Source organism: Berkeleyomyces rouxiae, assembly GCF_048999995.1.
Source record: "Berkeleyomyces rouxiae strain 22BRR77 chromosome Unknown BrBRR77_ptg000002l, whole genome shotgun sequence".
Classification (NCBI taxonomy): domain Eukaryota; kingdom Fungi; phylum Ascomycota; class Sordariomycetes; order Microascales; family Ceratocystidaceae; genus Berkeleyomyces; species Berkeleyomyces rouxiae.
The window spans coordinates 597,821-617,349 of NW_027396492.1; the positions used below are offsets into that span (position 1 = coordinate 597,821).

Below are 19,529 nucleotides of genomic sequence, written 5' to 3' on the forward strand. Positions count from 1 at the left end.
GCAAAGCAAACAAAATCGTCAACGGCATGAGGCTCTTGAATGGGTGCCAGAAAGGCGCACCGGTGGAATCGATGCTACACATCGTCCGCGCATGCATCGTCCCGCTGCTTACATATGCAGCCGCGGCATGGTGACCCAGGAGACATCCGGGCAGAAGAGTGGTTGGCCTGGCAGGCAAGATGGACACAGCGCTACGTCACGCGCTGAGAGCAGCCCTACCGCTGTACCGGACCACGAGGACCACATTGGTGCACTATGAGGCGAGGATACCGCCGATAGAGCTGTTACTAGACGACACGCACCACAGGGAGTCTATCAGGCTGTACACGCTGGATGGGGCATACCATCTTAACATCTCGTTCATGGGCGGGGTGGTAGACAGACTGAGGGCACTCCTCCCCCACCCCATCACGCAACCAGGATACCTGCGCCCGAGCCTCCCCGAGCCCCCCCCTCCCCGAACAGAAAAACATACGGGGATAAGGAAGAAGAGGCGGAGTGGCACGTGATGGAAAAAGGCCTGGCCGACCCTAACGAGATCTGGGCATACTCAGACGGCTCCATGGATGACAAGAAAGTCACCGGAGCGGGATGGGCGGTATACAGGTCAGACGAGCTGCTAGCCGAAGGCAGCGCCAACACAGGCAGCTGGATAGAGGTTGCCGACGTGGAGGCCATAGGCGCCGGAGAGGCGCTGAAGACAGCGATGCGCTGCGCGGCGGGAGACACCGAGACTATATGGGTCTTCCTAGACAACAGGAGCGTGGTAGACAAAATAAGCTACCCCTCGGGTCACATTGGCACGTCACAGTGCATCATAGACGAGATCCGAGACGCCCTGTCGCAGTGGTCCAGCAAGGGAGAGCACCACCGCGCTGAAGTCGCCTGGGTGCCAGGCCATACTGAAGTCCCTGGAAACAAACGAGCGGACCGGCTGGCTAAGGAAGGCACCAAGCTCCCCACGGCCCTGCCCACGACGATGTCTCACGCGCGAGCAAAGCGCTGGAGGCGAGAGTGGCTACAAGGCCAAATAGATGTGTGGTGGCAGAAGCAGAAGTTGCCTGCCCACCTAAAATCAAGGCCTGATGCCCCGAAGGTATGGAAACATCCGTACGAGGGCGTCGGAAGAAAGACAGTCGGCACGATCCTGGGCCTGCTATCCGTTCACGGAGATTACACCAGTTACCACAGGTGGCTCAAGCACGAGTCGGTAACTCTCACCTGTGCCAAGTGTGAGGCCGAGAAGACGCTGGAGCACCCGTGGGGCTGCCCGAGTCGCGATAAGCGGCTACGGTCCCGCTTCGTGAACAAGCTGGCGCTCACCGACCGGGGTTTCAAATACCTCGCGAGGAATCTCCACCATCAGGATCTCCCGGGCGACTAGGAATGCTACGGCAGGTCGCCTGATTGCGGTACACGGATACATCTCTAGTTTTTTTGGCTTACTGGTCTCCTCTCGGGTTGTTTTTTTTTGTTTTGGGCGGTTTATGTTCTACTTTTGATTTTGTGCCTGCCTTTCTCTCCTTGCGGCTCTCGAGCATGCACTTTTTTTTTTCCTTTGTCTTTTCGTGTACATAGTTTTTCGTTTTCGCCGGCTATATCTCGGCACGATAGCCCATAGCCACAGGCCTTGGCCTGGGAGTTACAGCTTCACGCTGTGGGTGTGCCCTGACACGCCACTTGTCCTCTAGCTAGCTAGTTAGCAGACCGTCGCTACGAACGTGCCGACGCGCTCGCCAAGGCAGCATGCCAAGGCACACCTGCCAACCCCACCGCGACAGTCGTGGGGGCTAGGGCAGCCGCAAGACGCCACTTCCTCCAAGAGACCACAGAGTGGTGGCAGAAGACGGTACCTGCCTCCTACCACGAATTGGAGATCCCCTGGCCCAGAGGGTCCCCCAAGGAGCTCCGACTCCCAAGACGCCACCTAGGCTTCTTGATCCAGTGCCGGACCGATCATGGTGACTTCATGTCATACCACGAACGGTTTGAGCACACCGAGGCGGCACTTTACTGCGCCTGTGGCTGACCCAAGGCCTCCACCCATTTCGCTGCGTGCCCCACCGTGAGGGAGCGGCTCGCAACCCTCGGACGCCCCCGTGGTCTCGGGACCCTAGCCTTCGTGCTCGGAACCCCTACGGGAGCGGCCCGCCTCTTCACCCTCCTCCACAAGACAGTTTCTTCAGGACCTGTGTCCCCTCTACCACACTACCAGTGGGACAGCCGCTGTACAACGCCTACCAACCATTGCGCAGGCCTCACCGGCCTAACCCTGGCATTGCACCACGTGCTGTCATAACGACAGTTTTTCCTTTTTTATAGCCATAGTCTGCATGTCCCTAATGGATGGGCGGGAGTCACGTGCTCCCCCGCTAGGCTCTAAAAACAATAAATAAAAAATAAATAAAATAAAGCGAAAATGAAATATGTAGTGTATCCGCGCCCATCTGCCGTCCGGTTGCGCTTACTCTTCGTCATCGTCGTCGTCAACCACGCGACGCCGTCTGCGCGATTGCTTGTGCATATCGTCATCTTCGCTGTCTTCCGGGGCCTCTACAGTCTTCTGTTTCTTTTTGCGCCGGCGCCGCTCCTCCTCTTCATCGTCTTCGTCGTCGAGAATTTCCTCGTCGTCTTCTGACACAGCCTCCTCTTCCTCGCCACTGGAAGCAATGAAGTCGTCCTCCTTGTCGTAGTCGTTGGCATTGTGGCCACCACCGCCGTAGCCCATGTCCTCATCGTCGTCCGAGTACACATTGGCATTGCTCTTGCGTTTTGGCTTACTTGCGCCAGCCGCCCGCTTACGACTGTGGATGCCGCCTGAGCGTCCGCCTTCCAGGTCGTCGATGCCCAGGCCGCCTCCACGCGAGCGCGAGGAGCCCTCGGCCGTGCGGGCAGCGGCATTATCACGGCGGCGCTGTTGCTTGGCGCGCTCTTTCTCCGCTTGTTCGGCTAAGCGGCGCTGCTGCTCGGGGTCGTGGGTGGTCTTGATGATGTGGTTACCGTGTGAGTTGGTGGCCTCGCGAATGCGCATAGCCAGGCGCTGTAGCGCTTCGTCCTCGTGCTGCTTGTTTTGACGAACGGTATACTCCTCGGACATGTGGCCAACAATGACAAAGACTGATGACGTCAAATGGGCAGCGGCTGCGTATGAGTGGCCGTCCTTAAGCTCGTCGTAGGGTTTTGACGGGTCTGGAGCTGTGGGTTTCTTGAGGACAGTGTAGTGTTCACCACCAACGCTCATGCTCATGGATCCATCGCTCCAGCGGTACATCATGGCATTGCTGCGTAGCTCGCTGGATTTGGGGTCGATACGGTGGCGGACGGTGGGCTTGGGATTTTCAGAACGGGCATTCTCGAGGTCGGCCTTGGTAGGCTCAAAGGTGCGCGGGTTGTACTGCTCGGGAACAAAGCGCAGGAACTTGGGGACCTTGAAGGTTTGAAGCTGTACACAGGAAATGCGGTTAGAACAAGAGAAGATTGGTGCCATGGGCGCAAAGTGTGAAGGCTGCTCACTCGGCCGTCATTGGAGCGTGGTATAGGGTGACGGTATATGTCCATGTCCATGACCTTCAGGTCCTTGTGCTCCTCCTCCTGGTCCATGCGGTCATCGTCGTCATCATCGCCAAAGATGTGGCCACCGGCGTCATTGTCATCGTCTCCTTGGATTGAGCGCAGGTCATCGTCGTCGTCGTGGGCGGCGACGGGGCTGTTGGCATCGTCGTCGCCAAAGAGATCGTCGACTTCTTCCAGATCGGACATGGCTGTATAGGGCTGAGAGGCAGCAGCAGAGGCAAGGTTGGGGCGAATTGGATTGTCGCGAGCGAGGAATGTGCGGCAGCTGGACGAGATGGCGGGATCTGGTGACGGCGAGCAGCGACGCGAAGACAAGACGGACACCCGGACAGAAAAAAAAACGAAGCCTTGGGCGCAAGGCTGGCAGTGAAACTACGGAAGCTGGGTTGCAGGGACGTCGGCCGTGCCATCCAGGGGTATGCACAAGTACACAAGTACATGTTTACATTGCGACATGGATTGTGCGCCACAGTTGGGGTTGCGCCACAGCAACGTGAAACTATCACGGAGTAGCCCCTCACTGTGGTGCTTGGGTGCATCTCCACCAACAAAAAGAGCACTAGGGCAACTGTGAGAGACACCAATAGCTCGTTCAAGCAAGCCCGATGCCAACAGCCTCGGATTGCTATGTCGCGTCTCGTCTCGTCTCCTCGCACATGGTGGTGTAGCGTTTTTATGCTGCGAGCGACGCTCTCGCGACGCCACATGCAACGCCCAAAGAGGCTTAGCGCGTCTCCTGAAAACGGGGCGGCCTCTGCTCCCCCTCCGTCTCTGGTCGCTGGGCCCTAGCTGGCTGGCTGCAGTCTGGTTTGGCTTCAGGCCAAGCAAGCACACTTTGTTCTGGAACAATGCTGCTTCATCTCTAGAACGCCTCCTGCTGCTCTGTCGTGCTCGTCCAGTCCAGCCAGCTGTTTCTTTTTTTCTTCTCTCCTCCGTGCTGTGCTGCCTGTCGCCCGACTCTCTGTTCTGTCCGCTAATCCTGTCCGCCGCCGTCCAGCCAATCCCCCGCAGGCCTCCTTTGCGATAACTATCTTCCACGTCATCTCTGCTCTGGTACCGCTGGAGTCATCTGGATACTTATTTGCTCCAAACCCGCTATTCCTGGCACTACTGGCCGACTGCTTGAAACCTCCTGACAAGCCCCCCTCTCGCATTTAGCTTGAAGCTGTGCAGCGCTTGTTCTTCTTCCTCTTTCTAATCTCCTGGACAACACCTGATATCCAATCCAGCAAAGCCAACCATCATGTCCAACCTGTTCTCAGGAATGTAAGTATCTTCTTTTTTTACCCTTTCTTCATAATTGCAGTCTTGCGCCTTTTCTGTCTCCCTGGACCTCCCGTGGCGCACCATCTGCCCCCAGAGGAACTGTGTCTGTGCCTGTGCTGGCTGCCCGCCGCCTCTATCGGCCAGCCCAGTTGCCTGCCAGAAGAAAGTCTTCTGGAATCACCTCAAATCGACACTGTCTCTCTTTTGCCCTCGTAAAAATGGACATGGACATGGGACATGCGAGGAAGATGCTATGCTGCCCACGCCCACGCCCACGCCCCCTCTTGCACTCAGGAACCAACCGCGAGAGCCTAGCACTCCCATGAGATCGACCTCCAGACCCCCCTTTCCGACTCCGTCTGGGTTTAGCTGTATCGGGTAGCCTTCACCTTCATATGCGCCTGCTTTTCCCCACCGCTACTTTGGCACTTGGGATATCTTCACTGTTCGCCGTGCAGATTTTGAGTCAAGGGTATTTCTCTCGGTGCGGCAACATATGCACCACTGCTTGATCGGTCCACAGAACGGACCTCCACGAATGGCTGGTTTCTGAAGCATGGGGGCTGCGTCCGTGTTGTCATGATGTGCTCTTTGAACCGCATGGAGAAGCATCGCCTACTCTACCCACACTCTGTCTGGCAGGATTCAACCATAGCTCCCTGACCTTGGCTCAACTTGCCCATTCACGTCTTGCTCTGCTTCTTGTCTACTTGTCTCCCTACTAACTCTTATTCTGCAGCAACGCTCGTCTGCGAGGAGGAAACAGCTCCAACAAGGCCCCGGCCCCCAGCAAAAGCCCCAGTCCCTCTTCTACTCAGCACTCCCCCTCCACATCCACCACCCCGTCTCTCCAGGTGAACACCGTTGCTTCTGGCAATCAGGGCACCGGCCCAACTCCGCGCATTCCCCCTCTCATCAGCTCTCCATCCTTGACCCAAACCATACGGATTGACGACGCCAGTATGGGCTCTACTGCCGATGAAATTCTGGCTTCCTATCATTTGCCCAAACCTATGCCTCTATGGCTGAACAATGCCTATTCAAAGCACATTGTCAAGGGCAACTTTATGACCCTGAGCGCAAGACCCAAGACTGTTGAACAGGGAGAATGGGTTGCTCACCAAGGTATGTCATTGGGCCCCCCCTCTTTTCCTTCGAGTGTCTCTGTAGTACAAATACAGGACATGTATATTTGCGCCTTGGCTGACTTTGCCTCACCTAGTTGTTGAGCATTACCGCAACCTATGGCATTTCGTCCGTGTAATTCACGAAAAGGAAGATGACGGCCAAATTATTTGCAACGCCGTTACGTGCCCACGCATGTCTGCTGGCCCGTAAGATTACCCCTTTCCCAGTCCCGCCTTGATTCTTCGTGTGTGTGACGTGACATCTAGCTAACTATCCCCATTAGTAACCATTCATTCACATGGTTAAATGCTAAGCGTGAACCTGTCGAACTTCCCGCGCATGAATATATGATGCTCATGCAACGCTGGATTTCCGGCAAAGTTGACGATGACAAGGTCTTCCCCACTGATCCTGCCGGCGTATCCTTTGCTGTAAATGCCAACATCACCACCAGCATCATGGCTCAATTGGCGAATCCTAGCGAACGGGACTACATTGGCAAACGATCTGGCTTCCCCGACAGTTTTATTGAAGTGTGCCAGATGGTCTTCCGCCAAATGTTTCGTGTCTACGCTCACCTTTACTTTGCTCACTATGTCGAGCCTTTCTACCACCTGAACCTGGAGAAGCAGCTAAATTCGTGCTTCTCTCACTTCCTTTTGACTGCAACCGCTCTGGATATGCTTAAACAACATGAACTGGAGCCCATGCAGGCACTGATTGATCTGTGGGCTGCGAACGGCACTTTTCCACCCGAGTCCCGAGTGTACGAGTACGCAAACCTCAAGGCTGGCGAGCGTCTGATGCAGCTGTCCAACAACACTTGAATAATGAGGGTGGTGCATCGAAGTACAATAATATAGATACATGTCATGTGTACGGGGGGCAGTCATAGAGCCGGGTTGCGAAGTGCAAAGAAGCAGAAGTGCACGAGACACCACATCATACTCTGCCTCAGCCCAGGTTCCAGGCATTCAGGGATATCATGAGGAAGTAGCCGGGGAGAGGTAGTAATGATGAGTTGGAGATTACAAGGCAAATACAGTAGCATATAATGGTGTTTGTATGTACAGAAATGATTAGTTTCTTTTTTTGACCTCTTTGAAGGAAGCCATTGTTCATAGCACAGCAGAAAGTTGGAATGGAGTAATGCCGTAACTCACTACACCTTGTTTTACGCTTCACACTTGGAATTAGGAACAAGCTCTGGAGACCATGCTTAGTACATCCTTGAACATTTGAGAGACGAAAGGCTAAAGATACGTGCACAACAGCGGCGATAAGCACGAAAAACAGACTTCCCGTCTTGAAAGCACAAATTGTTTCATTTCTTCTTTTTGCCCGTAAGCCTTCACCTATAGCATGGTTATAGCCGTCCGTGATGTGATGAACGCCATGTTACACAAGCCCGTCACACTAACTGCAACGGACTAGAAGCGCTCCCGGAACATGGCCTGATGTGCTAATCTTGGCTGCGGCGAAACCAAACGATGAAGGCGACGATGCAAATTTCAGTGGATGATCATATGTGGAGACCGAAAGATCAAGTAAGACACGAGATCATGACATGTTGTGGCTCGGATCCTTGTACAAGAGAGTCTCCAGTCTGGTTGCGATGCACAAAGCTCGTGGTCTTGTGGGTGCAGTGACTCAATCTTCTACCTGTTTAGAAATTGTTAATGGGTGACTGGCGTAAAATACTGCGACAGCATGATGGGCGTTTCCTGTAAAGGAGCCGGTCAGTTCGGGTAGTGCACAAGATCCAACTACTTTTCCCTCCAAAGCTCTACTTCACAAGTCGCACATGTAGAAGCCGAATAAGGACCGAGATGTAGACATATGGCAACTTGACAAAAGTCAGATCACAAAGGACTAAGCATTCTTCCATACTACCAAACCTGCAGTGTTTGAAGGGCTCGCTAATTGCAACGGATCAGTACAAGCCGCACGGCTGCACTCTCTCCCACTTGATTCTACTGAACTGACTGCATTTGTAACCAGAACTTGTGTTATATTCCCCATGCTTGAATTCATGATAGCCATTGGCTCCTTTGCTAGCTTAGCTATTGGGCGATTCGCCTGCGTCCCCGTTCCGGAATGAGTTTGTCCTGGAGGATAGCACATGTTAATTGGAGGCGTTTCTTATTTGTAGGCAAAACTAGTTGTGCTCTTGTATCACTTGATGATTGTGACCACTATATTGCTTTCCGTTGTACACAAGTAGACTTATAGGAGCACGGGGCACGGGGCATGGGGCTTACAAGACTTGTCTCGGACGGGCTGAGGCTGCCATTGGGGCTGTGTAAAATCTACGAATGAGAATAGATCGCCATGTGTCTTTTGCTTTGAGTACATGGAACACAGGGACCTGTACAACACCAGAGCCCTTTGATATCAAGCTAGAGGTCTACCCTTTGCAAACAAGGGGCGTGGAAGGTTACTTCATGCTCTCACCGCCATGCCACCCTGGGGCTTCTGCACATCACCTTGGGTAGGTATCTTGGGATTCGATCAAGACTCAATGCTACCGCCCAGGAATCATAGCCAAGAAGTATGTAGATGCTTAGGAACAAATGACTTTTGCATATGGGCCCGCTGTCTCTCTCTAGGTCAATGAAGAGCTCTCGTCGACACACCCATGCTTTACTTTGCCATTTTGACGGCTGCTAGACCGCCTATACATGGATGTATAAACTGTCCGTTGGAGATCTTGACGGATAGTTGCTTCAATTATCTGCCTAGATATATGATACATGGTATAGACATCAGCCACAACGCAGCTTAGAGCTCCTAGAGGCTTTGCAACAAGGCGAAGCGATCGGTCACGGCGGGGACGCCCATGGAAAATTCTACTTACACGTGCTTTCAACAACCCAACACCGTGAGTGTAGATCTACAAGAACAATCATATGCCAGCCAAGAAATTGAGCCACACGGCCAGCAAGACTTCTGAAAGGAAAGATGATGTCTATGAAGTGGTGTCTATGTTGGATTCACTCTCAGATGGGCCGTCGGACTTAATACACATGTATACCTAATAGTCACCATCACAGCCAAGCAAAAGTGATCACATGCCCATGACGAGAAACTTTGTCGAATGTGAAGTGAAAACTCAGCCCGCTAGTTTGGATCCTTGCGGCTAGTGTGCTTGAGAACGGATGGAGAAAGAAAGCCCGTAGTATGACTAGTAACTCTTTGGTATCTAGCTATCTACAACGCAGCATAGGAGTCATGGGCTCGGCGTAGTAATAAGCCAACACAAGTGCGGTAAGGAAAGCTCCGTTGCACATGACCTTCTCGGCCTTGTTCTTAACGACTTTTATGTCCGTTTTCTAGGTCCATTCTCTCACGTCTGCCGAGCCAGTCTCACCGCTTTTTTGCAAGTCTCGCCTGTTATGGCACAGAGCACGCAGTATGACGATATGGCACAGCAAAAACAAGTCGAAAGATGGACAAGTGTGTGCCTTGGAGTCTGTTCAGAGCAAGTAGTGCGCCAGAGCTTCGGGATTCAGACAAAGGCTTCCTTCCACCCTACGAGGCCCTAACCCCATTGTAAACTTGGGGAAGTTGATCTGTGACTGTGCAGAAAAGAGTGCCAATCTTTATCGCATTTAGTTCTTTATCTAACATGAATAACCAAGACAGTGGGGGCATGCCGAATCTTTGTTTCCGTGTGAGTACAAAAAGATAGCGGATGCGATACAAGTCTAGAATTAGGCTGAGGGTGAGAAGAAGTGTGTGCAAGTATGAGTGCAAAAGCGGTTACCAAATCACAAGAGCCAGGTGATCAATAACAAACAAGTGCTGATACCAGCTGTCTTGTCTTGCAGATCTCATGATGAGGCTTCTTTGGAGAGTCTATAACGGTCCAGACAAAACTCATCCCATGGACTGAAGATAGAGAGACTGTGATGCGACATGGGTTGGAGCAGACTTCAGCTCGAAGCCCTGAAGTCATACTCACGTTCGAGAGTAGTCGCTTCATCTCTAGACAGGGGGGGGGGGGGGGGGTTGAGCAAGGGAGCAAGGGAGCGTCTGGGTGCGGGTTGTCCTAATGATTAGTTTCGATTCTACTGCAAGATGAGAGCAAGGGGGATTGGGTTGGTAGTATGGTAGTACTAGAATAGGATCAGTTGGGCTGCAATCTAAAAGGTGTGATGATAAACAATGTACAATCTTGGGATAAGTGAAGATTTAGCTGGGCCTTGTGTGTACACTTCTTGGTTTAGTAGTAGGATTGGGCTCTCTAGTGATGTTCTGTTTGTATCCAATTACACATTTTGGCTTTTTGTGTAGCTAGTTGGATATACTTGAGTTCTTTTTCTAAGTTAACTAGCTGACTAGGTGAAGATTATTCCCAGAAGTTATGATACGTACATGACCACAGTCTCCTAAATCTGACTTTTCTTCGGTCCAGTACTTACAGTGAAGATCATCCGGCCGACAGCACCGACCGGTTGAAGTATCACTGCAGCTCTCGGGTGGGCCAATGGTTGGCAGGAACTCTAAGTAAGCAGGAAGTCAGGAGTGGTTGCTGCAGGTTTCAAATATAAATTCGTGGTCGCTTGCATGGGTTGTCCTTTGGGTTCCTTTTCGACTGTATCAATTAGCAAAGCATGCAACTGGTCTCAAAGGTGGCCGACTCCTCGTTGTACCTCGGGGAGCTTGGGGAACATGCTTGGCTAGGCCCCCGAGGTGCAGCCGCCTGCGGGAGAATGAGGATCATCTCATGTTCAGAGCGAGATTTTGAGCGTAGGGAAGATTCAAGCTCGTGTTGAAAGCCACGATAACGCTGCACATCGGCGACATTCTCTGTCGACCTAGGAATATGTCACGGGCAATGACGTCAGTGATGCGACAGGACTCGGCAGGACTCGAGAATGAGCGACAACTAGTCATTACCAAGAGAAAATCAGGTCCTGTTTGTCGGAGAACGACCAAAGGAAGTAGTTGCCTAAGCAAATCTCGGTAGTGTCCCATCAAAAAAAAAACAGTTTATTGCGCGTATATTCAAATTACTTCATCCCTTTTGTTAAAATAGTTCCTGCCGAAAACAGTGTAGTACTTTAGCCCAAGCCAGAAAGAAGCTTAAATGGCCGAGACAATTTGCTAAGCTCGGCGGTGCCTGAGGTTGTGTACCTTATTGCCCTAGACACAGCAAAAGGCTACTTGTAACATCACTCATAATATTTGCAACAAAGCCCGTGGTAAACAGAAACCATGTCACCTTTTCTTTTTCAGGTTTTTTTTTGTCTGGCTCTGCTTTTTTGCTTTCTTTTGGTGAGCTTGGTGGGATCTACATTTGCCGTCGACTTACATTGACGTGCGTTCCAGATGCGTTGAAGCAAGTCTCAGCCAACAACACCATAGGACTTTGCTATATAGCTAGTTAGCTTTGCTGTTCTAGGGTCAAAAAAAAAAAAAAAAAAGAGAGACAATAAAACGGGTCGGCTCTGTGCCTCTTATTCCTGTTAAGGAAAATGGCATTTGGCGGACGAGAAGCCGGATTCTGGGTGTTTGGTGCTAGGTTCATATGTCGCCGATGGTGTGCTTCTTCACAGATGGACTGGCTTTTCTTTTTCTTGACCGCTCATCACTTTCACCGGACAAAGTCATTCTTTTTTGAAGGAAGAAAGAAAAAGAAGAAGAAAAAAAGGAAAGCTCCCGCTACTAGCTTTCTCTTGTTTAGTCCCAAACGAGACAAGGCCAGACGAGAGGCTTTTCTTCATTGTTCCTAGCTTTTGTTTAGGGAGTAACTAGAATGTTCGTTGGGCAGCAATTCTGGACAAGATCCCCGTCGTCTAACCAGGGTTCCAGGGTTGAGTTGGGAAGGTTTTTTTGAAGCTAACCCATGCAGAAGGGTTGTGTGCCGGCTTCCCCAAGCCGCTCGTTGATGCCCAATGGTACTCAACGGCTGTTAGTTTAGGGAGCCTGCGCAGGCTCTGCCTTTTCCGTTCTTCTTATGTCCTGGGCAGCATGCATGGGCAGATCTGTATCTTTTTTGTCTTGCTCAGCTTGAGGAGTTTTTGTTACCTTTGTCTTCTCTTTTCACCAACCATCTGCTTTCTGCTCCCGAAGCTTTTGTCTGTCTGTACATTTTAGCGGCTCCTGGTCCTATCGCTTCGTCTTGGGAAGCCTTGTGTGTTAGTCTAGTTTATCGAGCAGGCAACTCACAGCCAATAACGGTCCACCAATAGACTTGTATGGACCACCCAAGTATATACCGCCAAAAAAAAACGAAGATGGTGTATAGCCACTGGAAGAGAAAAGAGGACGTCCAGGCTGAGCAAAGTACTAAAGTCAAAGGTAGCATTGAACTTTTATAAGCGACTTGAAAAAAGAAGCTCGGGGCATCGGGGCATGGAAGAAACTTCATGGAAGAGTACGGCTTACGATGTTTGTTTTAAGACTCCGCATTGCGGACGAGGTAGACATGCTCTTTAGAGATGGATGGACTTCTGGACGCAAATTCACATTGATATAACTGCCTCCGAAACGTCCAACCTTGGTGTTAATGGCTTCATTGCGGGGCAGGCGGCTGGAACCTAGACCTTGTTCTTGTTAACTAACTAACTATAGTTAGGACGACTTGCTATCAAGGAAGTCGAGGATACCCTTGTTTGAATGACGGCTGATCCTTGCTTCTTGACCCATGCATTCATCGAACTAGTAACCACATCCAATACAATACAGTCAGCACAAGATGATCTAACTAGCCACTCTTTGTTCTCATAAGGTGTAATCGGGCGGGCTGATTGAGATACTAAACTCTAAACTACTACGAGCTGCTCTTAGGGCTCGGATCTCGAAGCTAGACCCTGCCTTAGCCTCTTTTACATACTGTACAACCCTTCTGCCCGCTTCTTAAGGTATAGGACCGGTCCTGAGCCGTCTAGGCCAGTGCTTTTCTGAATATTGACGAGTTCCCCGACGGGGGGAATACGAAAAGGATTGGCTTTGAAACTTCCACTCAAGTAGCACTGGGCTGTTAAGCCAAAGGTGCACTATACTAACAGTAGTCTCCGCGTATATCTGAAATGCTATAGCAACAGCCGCCATCAAACCACAGGCTGAAGCAGTGCCCCGCCCAAGACACTTGGGGGTCGTAACTGGCGGTTCTACTTACATCATGTTCTTCAGCGTGTACCTGATACAGCTAGCTTCTAGTGAACGGGCCAACTTTGCTGCTGAAAAAAATGGGTGCCTCTTTGCTTCTTAATAGGTACCCAACATTCAGGGCACGGACAATGTTAGCTGACTTGACATAACACTCCCAAGCTTGGCCAGTATAAAAACATATAGCAGTAGGCTTCGCCTCAAAGGCTTTCTGGCACAGACCATTCTGGAGTCAACAGAAGCATATTCTCTACGTATTCTGTAGGAACAAGGCATACTTAAAGGTCTAGCGCAGCTGGAGTGCCCTGCCTCCAGGAAGCACTGGGCAACACTCAGACACAAATAAGTATCATCATTCCAAGCTCCCACTATTCCAACTATACAAGACTAAACTACAAGAATTGTTTGAGTCACGTGATAAATATGATATATAATTGGGTATATGCGAAGCCGCACGCACAAAGTGCAACGACATATGTTTATCGTTGCATCAGCATCCGTGCAGTTCTCACTTCGACAAGCGAGTATGAGTAGCATAGTGCAGAGGGAGCCAGGGCAAGAGAGGGTTTGAAACAAAAGAAGCCCTAATAGCAGTGGTTGAATATAGTACCCGGCAGCGGTCCGGCACAAGTTACCTGTACATGGCGTAGTAATGGGATGAGATTCGATTCAGACATGTACACAAGTATCATTGACTAGATCATACAAAACATATGGAGACGGGAGAAGCTTCTCTTGCTCTTGTTTTCAAGCTGTACTTCGGGTTGGCATGAGAACATTGTGCATTCTCGTACCTTTATAACCAGTCCTATAGCATCTGTCCGCGAGACTGACAGACTTGAAAACAAGCGAAGGGACCCGCCCCTCCTAAAGCACGTTTATTGCTGACCGGTCGACCTTCTGGCTACCACTTTGTTTGATATCCTGCGCGGTCCAGTGCCTGTCAAGCCTTGTTAGTGCTGTCTACAGGGTGCCCTAGTCATGCACTTTATGAAGACTTCGTTCCATCAACACAAGACACTTGAGAGTATAGGTGTAACTCTACCGTTTTCTATGGCGTGAGTATGTTGCATAACTATCTTCATACCGTATTAGAAGGGTATTGTTTTACCTTTCTTTTTAATTTGCTTCAAAGGTCATGTCTGCTTGTAGATCCACGCCTCCTCCACGGCTGCTGAATGAGAGACTGAGAAGGGCATGATGTTTGTAAGGAATTATCAACCGGTCGAATTATCCATGTACACCCCGTGGCTTATACTGTGAAGGTAGATCTATTCGTAAAGACTTCCATAAAAGATGCTACCTGACTAGCTACGCTCTAGAAGGCATTGTTGCACTGGCCGTAACCGAAGAATCGGCCTCGTCTTGGAATCCTGAGTGAGCAAGATGCCTCCTCTACCTGTGTGTGTATGTGACTTTAAGGCTACTCCCACTTTACTTGGTTGTTCGTTAATGGGGGATTCCAAACCCCCCGTGGATTTGAGCTCCAAGACAAGGCATGTATGTGTGCAAACCAGTCAAAGGCTATAACTATATATAGCCAGCTCAACCACTCGATTTTCTCTACCACTTCACTGGCTTTTGTCCACATCCCCCCTCCTTCATCTAATTCATATTTCCAAGTCTCTAGACCCCGTTTTATCCCCTCCACTACGCTCTATCGTAGCCTGTCTCCCAGTACCCTTCCTTATACACACACACCCGCCTGTTTCGAGACTTTGACCCAGTCTCATCAACTCTCTTTATAGTATTCACCTATTATCAGGCCTGCCTTACATCAACGCAGTCTTCTTTGGTAGACTGACTATTTTACTCTTCCTCTCGCCCTCCGTTTTGGTCCCCCACTTCTTCCTCTTCCCTTCCCCCCATTCTCTGTTCAACTCGTTTCCGCAATCCCGTCTCGCTGTTTCACCCACGCTTTCTACCGTCACACGAACCATAGCAACTACAGACACATTCTGCCGTGACACACGGTAAGTCTCTGCTCTTCCCTTGCCCTGCCCATATGTCTCTCTCTCCTGTTTTTCTGCACTTCTGTAGGAGCCCCCGCCCCTCGTCTCTATGCGGCATCTCCCAAGCGTTTCCTAGCCCATGACCACCGGTCTTCGATCCTTGAAATATAGGTCAGCTCTGGGGAGCCTATCATGAGGCACGGGGATTGCCCAGGAGTAAGATAGGGCAGCTTCCTTTTTTATCAGACGGTGTTACCCCACCGGTTTTGCGCCTTCCCTGTCATGCAGGCTCCTTATCCTCCATCTATTTTTCCCGATCCCTCGAGAGCACAACAACTGGAAGGAAGCAGAAAGGAAGGCGGCCTTGGTCTCCACCTTGAGCACCGAGGCCCGTTGCTTCCTTTTTCCACCCTGCACTTTCCTGTTTGGTCCTGTGCCCCACTATGGTTTCTTCTCTTCCACCACCTGCTCCCATTGTCTTTCACCGCTTGTCCTGCTCCTTCCCATTTCACCGACTTACAGCGACGTCGCTTTTCTTCTTCGCTGATCGTCTCACCGTCGAAATTCTTCCCATTCTCTATTTAAACTTTTTGTCCTTTTTTCTTTTTTGTTCTATATCGCTGACTCTATTTTATTTTCATTCTCAGACTTCAAGCTGTGCAACCCGCTGTAGCGTTGCTGCCTTTTGCTCTTCCTTCGATAACTCGTGATATTTGCACTTATATCGCCCTTTTTTGTCCTGAGGGGGAACTCACCCACCTCAGCCACAGTTTGTTTCCTTGAAGCAATATTTTCTACGGGGTGTTTGCCCACCTCTATTCCCTTCAACTTTTCTTCTCTTCTGATACCCCTTTTCCCTCTTCTATCTTTCCTACAACCCATCTGTTCACAATGGTCTCGGCAATGACGCCTCCATATTTTGACAACAGCCACGTCGACGGCCGATACTTTGCCACTGAGGCCGAAACACTGCTGGGCGACACAATGATGGACAGTGGGCTAGACTCGGGAATCGACATGTCTCCTCCCATGCTGAGCCGAAAGGACTCTGATGTGGTCACTGGTCCTCTTTTTCCTCACAAGCCCGAAGACGCCTGGTCGGTTGATATGCAATCGCACCCATCGACCACAGGGTCTAGCGGAATCCCCTCTACTGCTCCGACTTTTCTTCCAGTCAACATTACTTCTCAGGCTTTGATTGGCGCCGCAAACGCCGGGAACTGGGTCATGACCCCGGGTACAGGTCCTATGGGTGTTGACCCCATGGTCATGCCAGCACAGTTTGACGGCATGGACGGCACCTATCCCATGTTCTCGCAACAGCCGATTATGACGCCAAATGGGACGTTTGGTGACATGGCCATGTATGGTGACATAGTAACATCCGCCAACGTTCCCAACTCGACTGGGAACATGAACATGAACATGGACGTCAATGTCAACGCCAACGTAAGCACCATCAATGCCATCCACGCAGTGTCTGGCGGCTCCAAAAAGTCGGCTATGGCCCAGGCCGTGCTTCAGGAGCTACGCCGTGGCGACGGCATCCGCAAAAAGAACGCACGCTTCGACATTCCCGCCGAGCGTAACCTTAACAACATTGATCATCTGATTGCCCAGTCAAATGACGAACAAGAAATCAAAGAGCTCAAGCAACAGAAGCGACTTCTGCGAAACCGCCAGGCAGCGTATGTAATGACCCCAGCACCCCTCCCCTTTTCTCCCCTAGACGTTCACACCGCTAACTGCCTTCCCCCTTCTCTTAGTCTGGACTCACGCCAACGTAAAAAGATGCACACGGAGCGTCTGGAAGATGAGAAAAAGCAGTTCACCGCCATAATCAGCGACATGGAGGAGGAACTGGGCATTCTCCGCAAGCAATGCGAACGTCTGGCTGTCGAAAAGCAGCAGTTCCAGGACTACATACAGAGATGTAGCGCTGAAAAAGAAAACCTCGTCCGCGAACACACCGTGGAAGCGTCTAATTTACACAAAAAGGTCACCTTCCTGACCAACCGCTTGCGTGCGCTGGAGAATGATGCCTCCACACGGCACGGTGGCAGGGGCAACAACCCATCTTCACCCACCACGACCGGCTGGAATGCCGCGACTGCTGGTGGTGCATTGGCCCATTCTGAGAGCTTTGGAATAGACCCCAAGATCAAACAGGAGGCCAGTGCCAGCCCGCAGCAGCAGCACGCCCAGCAGCACGTGCCCATGAACCAGGCCGCGCTGTCGTTGGAAGAGACCGCTGCTGAGCACAACGCTGCTTCTGGCCGTGGCCAGAGCAGTCTGCTCTTCATGCTCTTCCTGGTGGGTGCGTATGTCATCTCGAACGACTCTTCAACCACGGCCATGTCCATCTTGCCGCCTGTCTCTGACGACGTTCGTATGACTACTACGGGCCTTCTCAAAAATCTCTTCAAGGAGGCTGGCGTCGATGCACCCTTCGTTGGCGCTTCATCCGCCTCGGCCTACGCTCCTGCTGCTTCTGCTGCTGCTACTACCTTATCTGCAGTTTCAGACAACTGGATGCACATGCTGAGCTCCGGACCTGATTCTGCCGTCTCCGAGCTATCGATGCTTGGCTCCTTGGGCGATATGCTGACAGTGCCCTCTTTTGAACAAGAACGGGAGAGCCTGTTCACCCTGTCAACGGTGCAGTATGACAACACGGTTAACACCGGCGGCTCTGGCAGCAGCACCCCTCGTGGCGTTTCTGCTGTCACGGCCGCTGCCGCCGCTGCTGCTACTGCTTCTTCTGCCGTGACCTCGGCCGGTACCGACCTGCGAAATCTAGTCGATTCGCTGGGCGCTATGCGTAGTCTGCCCAGCACCGCCGAAGCTTGGTCGCGTTCCCTCCTGCAGGACATGGTTCCTGTATCGGTGGTGCGCAACTTTGCCAACCTGGTTACCGAGACCCACAGCCGTTGCATGACTGCTCTCGAATCTGCTGTGGGAGTCTCCAAGGCCTGAGTGCGTGATTCTCAACGCGTTGTGCTTTGAACCAGGCTTTTTTTGAACCTCAACTATCCACATACCCTCTCTACGGTATCATCTTCTTTTTCTTCATGTGCCCCTTTTCTCTGATAGGTCTGTTCGTGGTCTCTGCGGTGGCTGGAAAGTCTCAACCCGTGTCTCTCGTCTAGCCTGGACCATGTATTATCACTGGCACTCCTGTGTGCTTCACTATTTTGCGCCCGATTATCAGGGCACATATGCTCGTCCGCCGACTCTCTCTCCAGGCGCCGATGCCAGCTTGCGCAGCTTCTTCCCTCTTCTTTAGCCTTGCTCTTTTTGTGGCTTCTTTTTTCATAGCGCAGCCTGTCTCTTCTTCGCTGTTTGCTTCTTTCTTCTTTCCTTTGTCTTTTTCTTTGCTTTCCAGCTACTGTCTTTTGTTTTCCTTTTTCCTGCTTTCTTCACGCCTCAGATTGATATGACTTTCCTCCTTCGACTTTACAACATTGATGACGACTACGACGACGATAATGATGACGATTATTCCTATTATTTTCCGAGGATTATCCTTGGGCTTATTTACTAGCTTTCAGGCTTGATTTTACACACCTTCACTCCTTTCTACTTCAACCACAACAAACCTACGATGCAACTTCCAAACCTACACCTCGATTCTCACGCCTCAATATTCATGTTAGAATATCAGTGATCATCCTCTTGTTTTTTGCTCTGGCTTCATGTTTTTTACCTGCAGCCTCTTATCAGACTTCACACCTTGTCTCGACCGCCATCTCCAGACATTACACATTCATTCTGTCGCTGAGCTGAAGTTCTTACTCAAACTCGAAATAGAGTCTTCCTACATTCCATCACGTTCATTCACTCAAATACACTCGCTTCAAGTCCGAGTTTCTGATATATCAGAGACCAGACGTCCTCTCGCTTCCCCTCAAGACACCCTCGTCACTCTTTTGCGTTCAGAGCACTCCCCAGTGAAATCTCCACACAACTTAATCGAACCAGCTTATTTCGCCGTCCTTCGTTACCATACTATGCGAACAGGCACAGTACGCCATGAGCCCTGCCTGTCCGCTCAACCCCCCTTTTAAAACACCATTTTGGACGCAACGCGTTAGGGATTCCACCCGACCACTGTGTTTCCCCCTTGATGACGATTTCAATTGCTTTATTTGTGGCCCATCATCCCCCCCCTACAGAGGTGAAGTACCTTTGCACCTCAACGATTGAGCAAGTCATGATGTTACACAAGCTTATGTTGTTGCATAAGCTCAGTGGTAACACAGGCCTGCTCATGCTACACATGGACATGAGCAATCTCATGCTAACCACATATTCGCTCTGGAGGTTTGAAATTGAATGGGGTCTGCCGCTTTGGTTATCACCAATGTATGCAGCCTCGCAGTACTCCAATGGTTTCTTCTAAGAGCCAAGTTGGCTTTTGTTGACTTCACTGGGTCAACACACTCAGCTGCGTCTATTATCCATAATTATCTGAGTGCCTCGGATAATTTCACA

The 19,529-nt window shown here is 50.9% G+C and overlaps 4 protein-coding genes across 4 annotated transcripts; 3 read left to right on the forward strand and 1 right to left on the reverse strand.

Annotated features, from left to right (window-relative positions):
• Positions 1–562: 562 nt before the first annotated feature.
• Positions 563–1,384, forward strand: BROUX77_001709 (uncharacterized protein; the record flags this gene model as incomplete). The annotated part of the gene is made up of 1 exon (XM_073746169.1): positions 563–1,384. The coding sequence occupies one exon, from the start codon at positions 563–565 to the stop codon at positions 1,382–1,384; it is 822 nt and encodes a 273-aa protein (XP_073606791.1).
• Positions 1,385–2,464: 1,080 nt separating this feature from the next.
• BROUX77_001710 (uncharacterized protein) lies at positions 2,465–3,759 on the reverse strand (the record flags this gene model as incomplete). The annotated part of the gene is made up of 2 exons (XM_073746170.1): positions 2,465–3,442; positions 3,514–3,759. 2 exons carry the CDS (start codon positions 3,757–3,759, stop codon positions 2,465–2,467), a joined length of 1,224 nt encoding a protein of 407 aa, XP_073606792.1.
• Positions 3,760–4,816: 1,057 nt separating this feature from the next.
• On the forward strand, positions 4,817–6,794 carry BROUX77_001711 (uncharacterized protein; the record flags this gene model as incomplete). Its single annotated transcript, XM_073746171.1, has 4 exons — positions 4,817–4,839; positions 5,579–5,964; positions 6,062–6,173; positions 6,251–6,794. 4 exons carry the CDS (start codon positions 4,817–4,819, stop codon positions 6,792–6,794), a joined length of 1,065 nt encoding a protein of 354 aa, XP_073606793.1.
• A 9,132-nt stretch (positions 6,795–15,926) lies between these two features.
• Positions 15,927–18,011, forward strand: BROUX77_001712 (uncharacterized protein; the record flags this gene model as incomplete). The annotated part of the gene is made up of 2 exons (XM_073746172.1): positions 15,927–16,723; positions 16,802–18,011. The coding sequence occupies 2 exons, from the start codon at positions 15,927–15,929 to the stop codon at positions 18,009–18,011; spliced, it is 2,007 nt and encodes a 668-aa protein (XP_073606794.1).
• Positions 18,012–19,529: the final 1,518 nt, after the last annotated feature.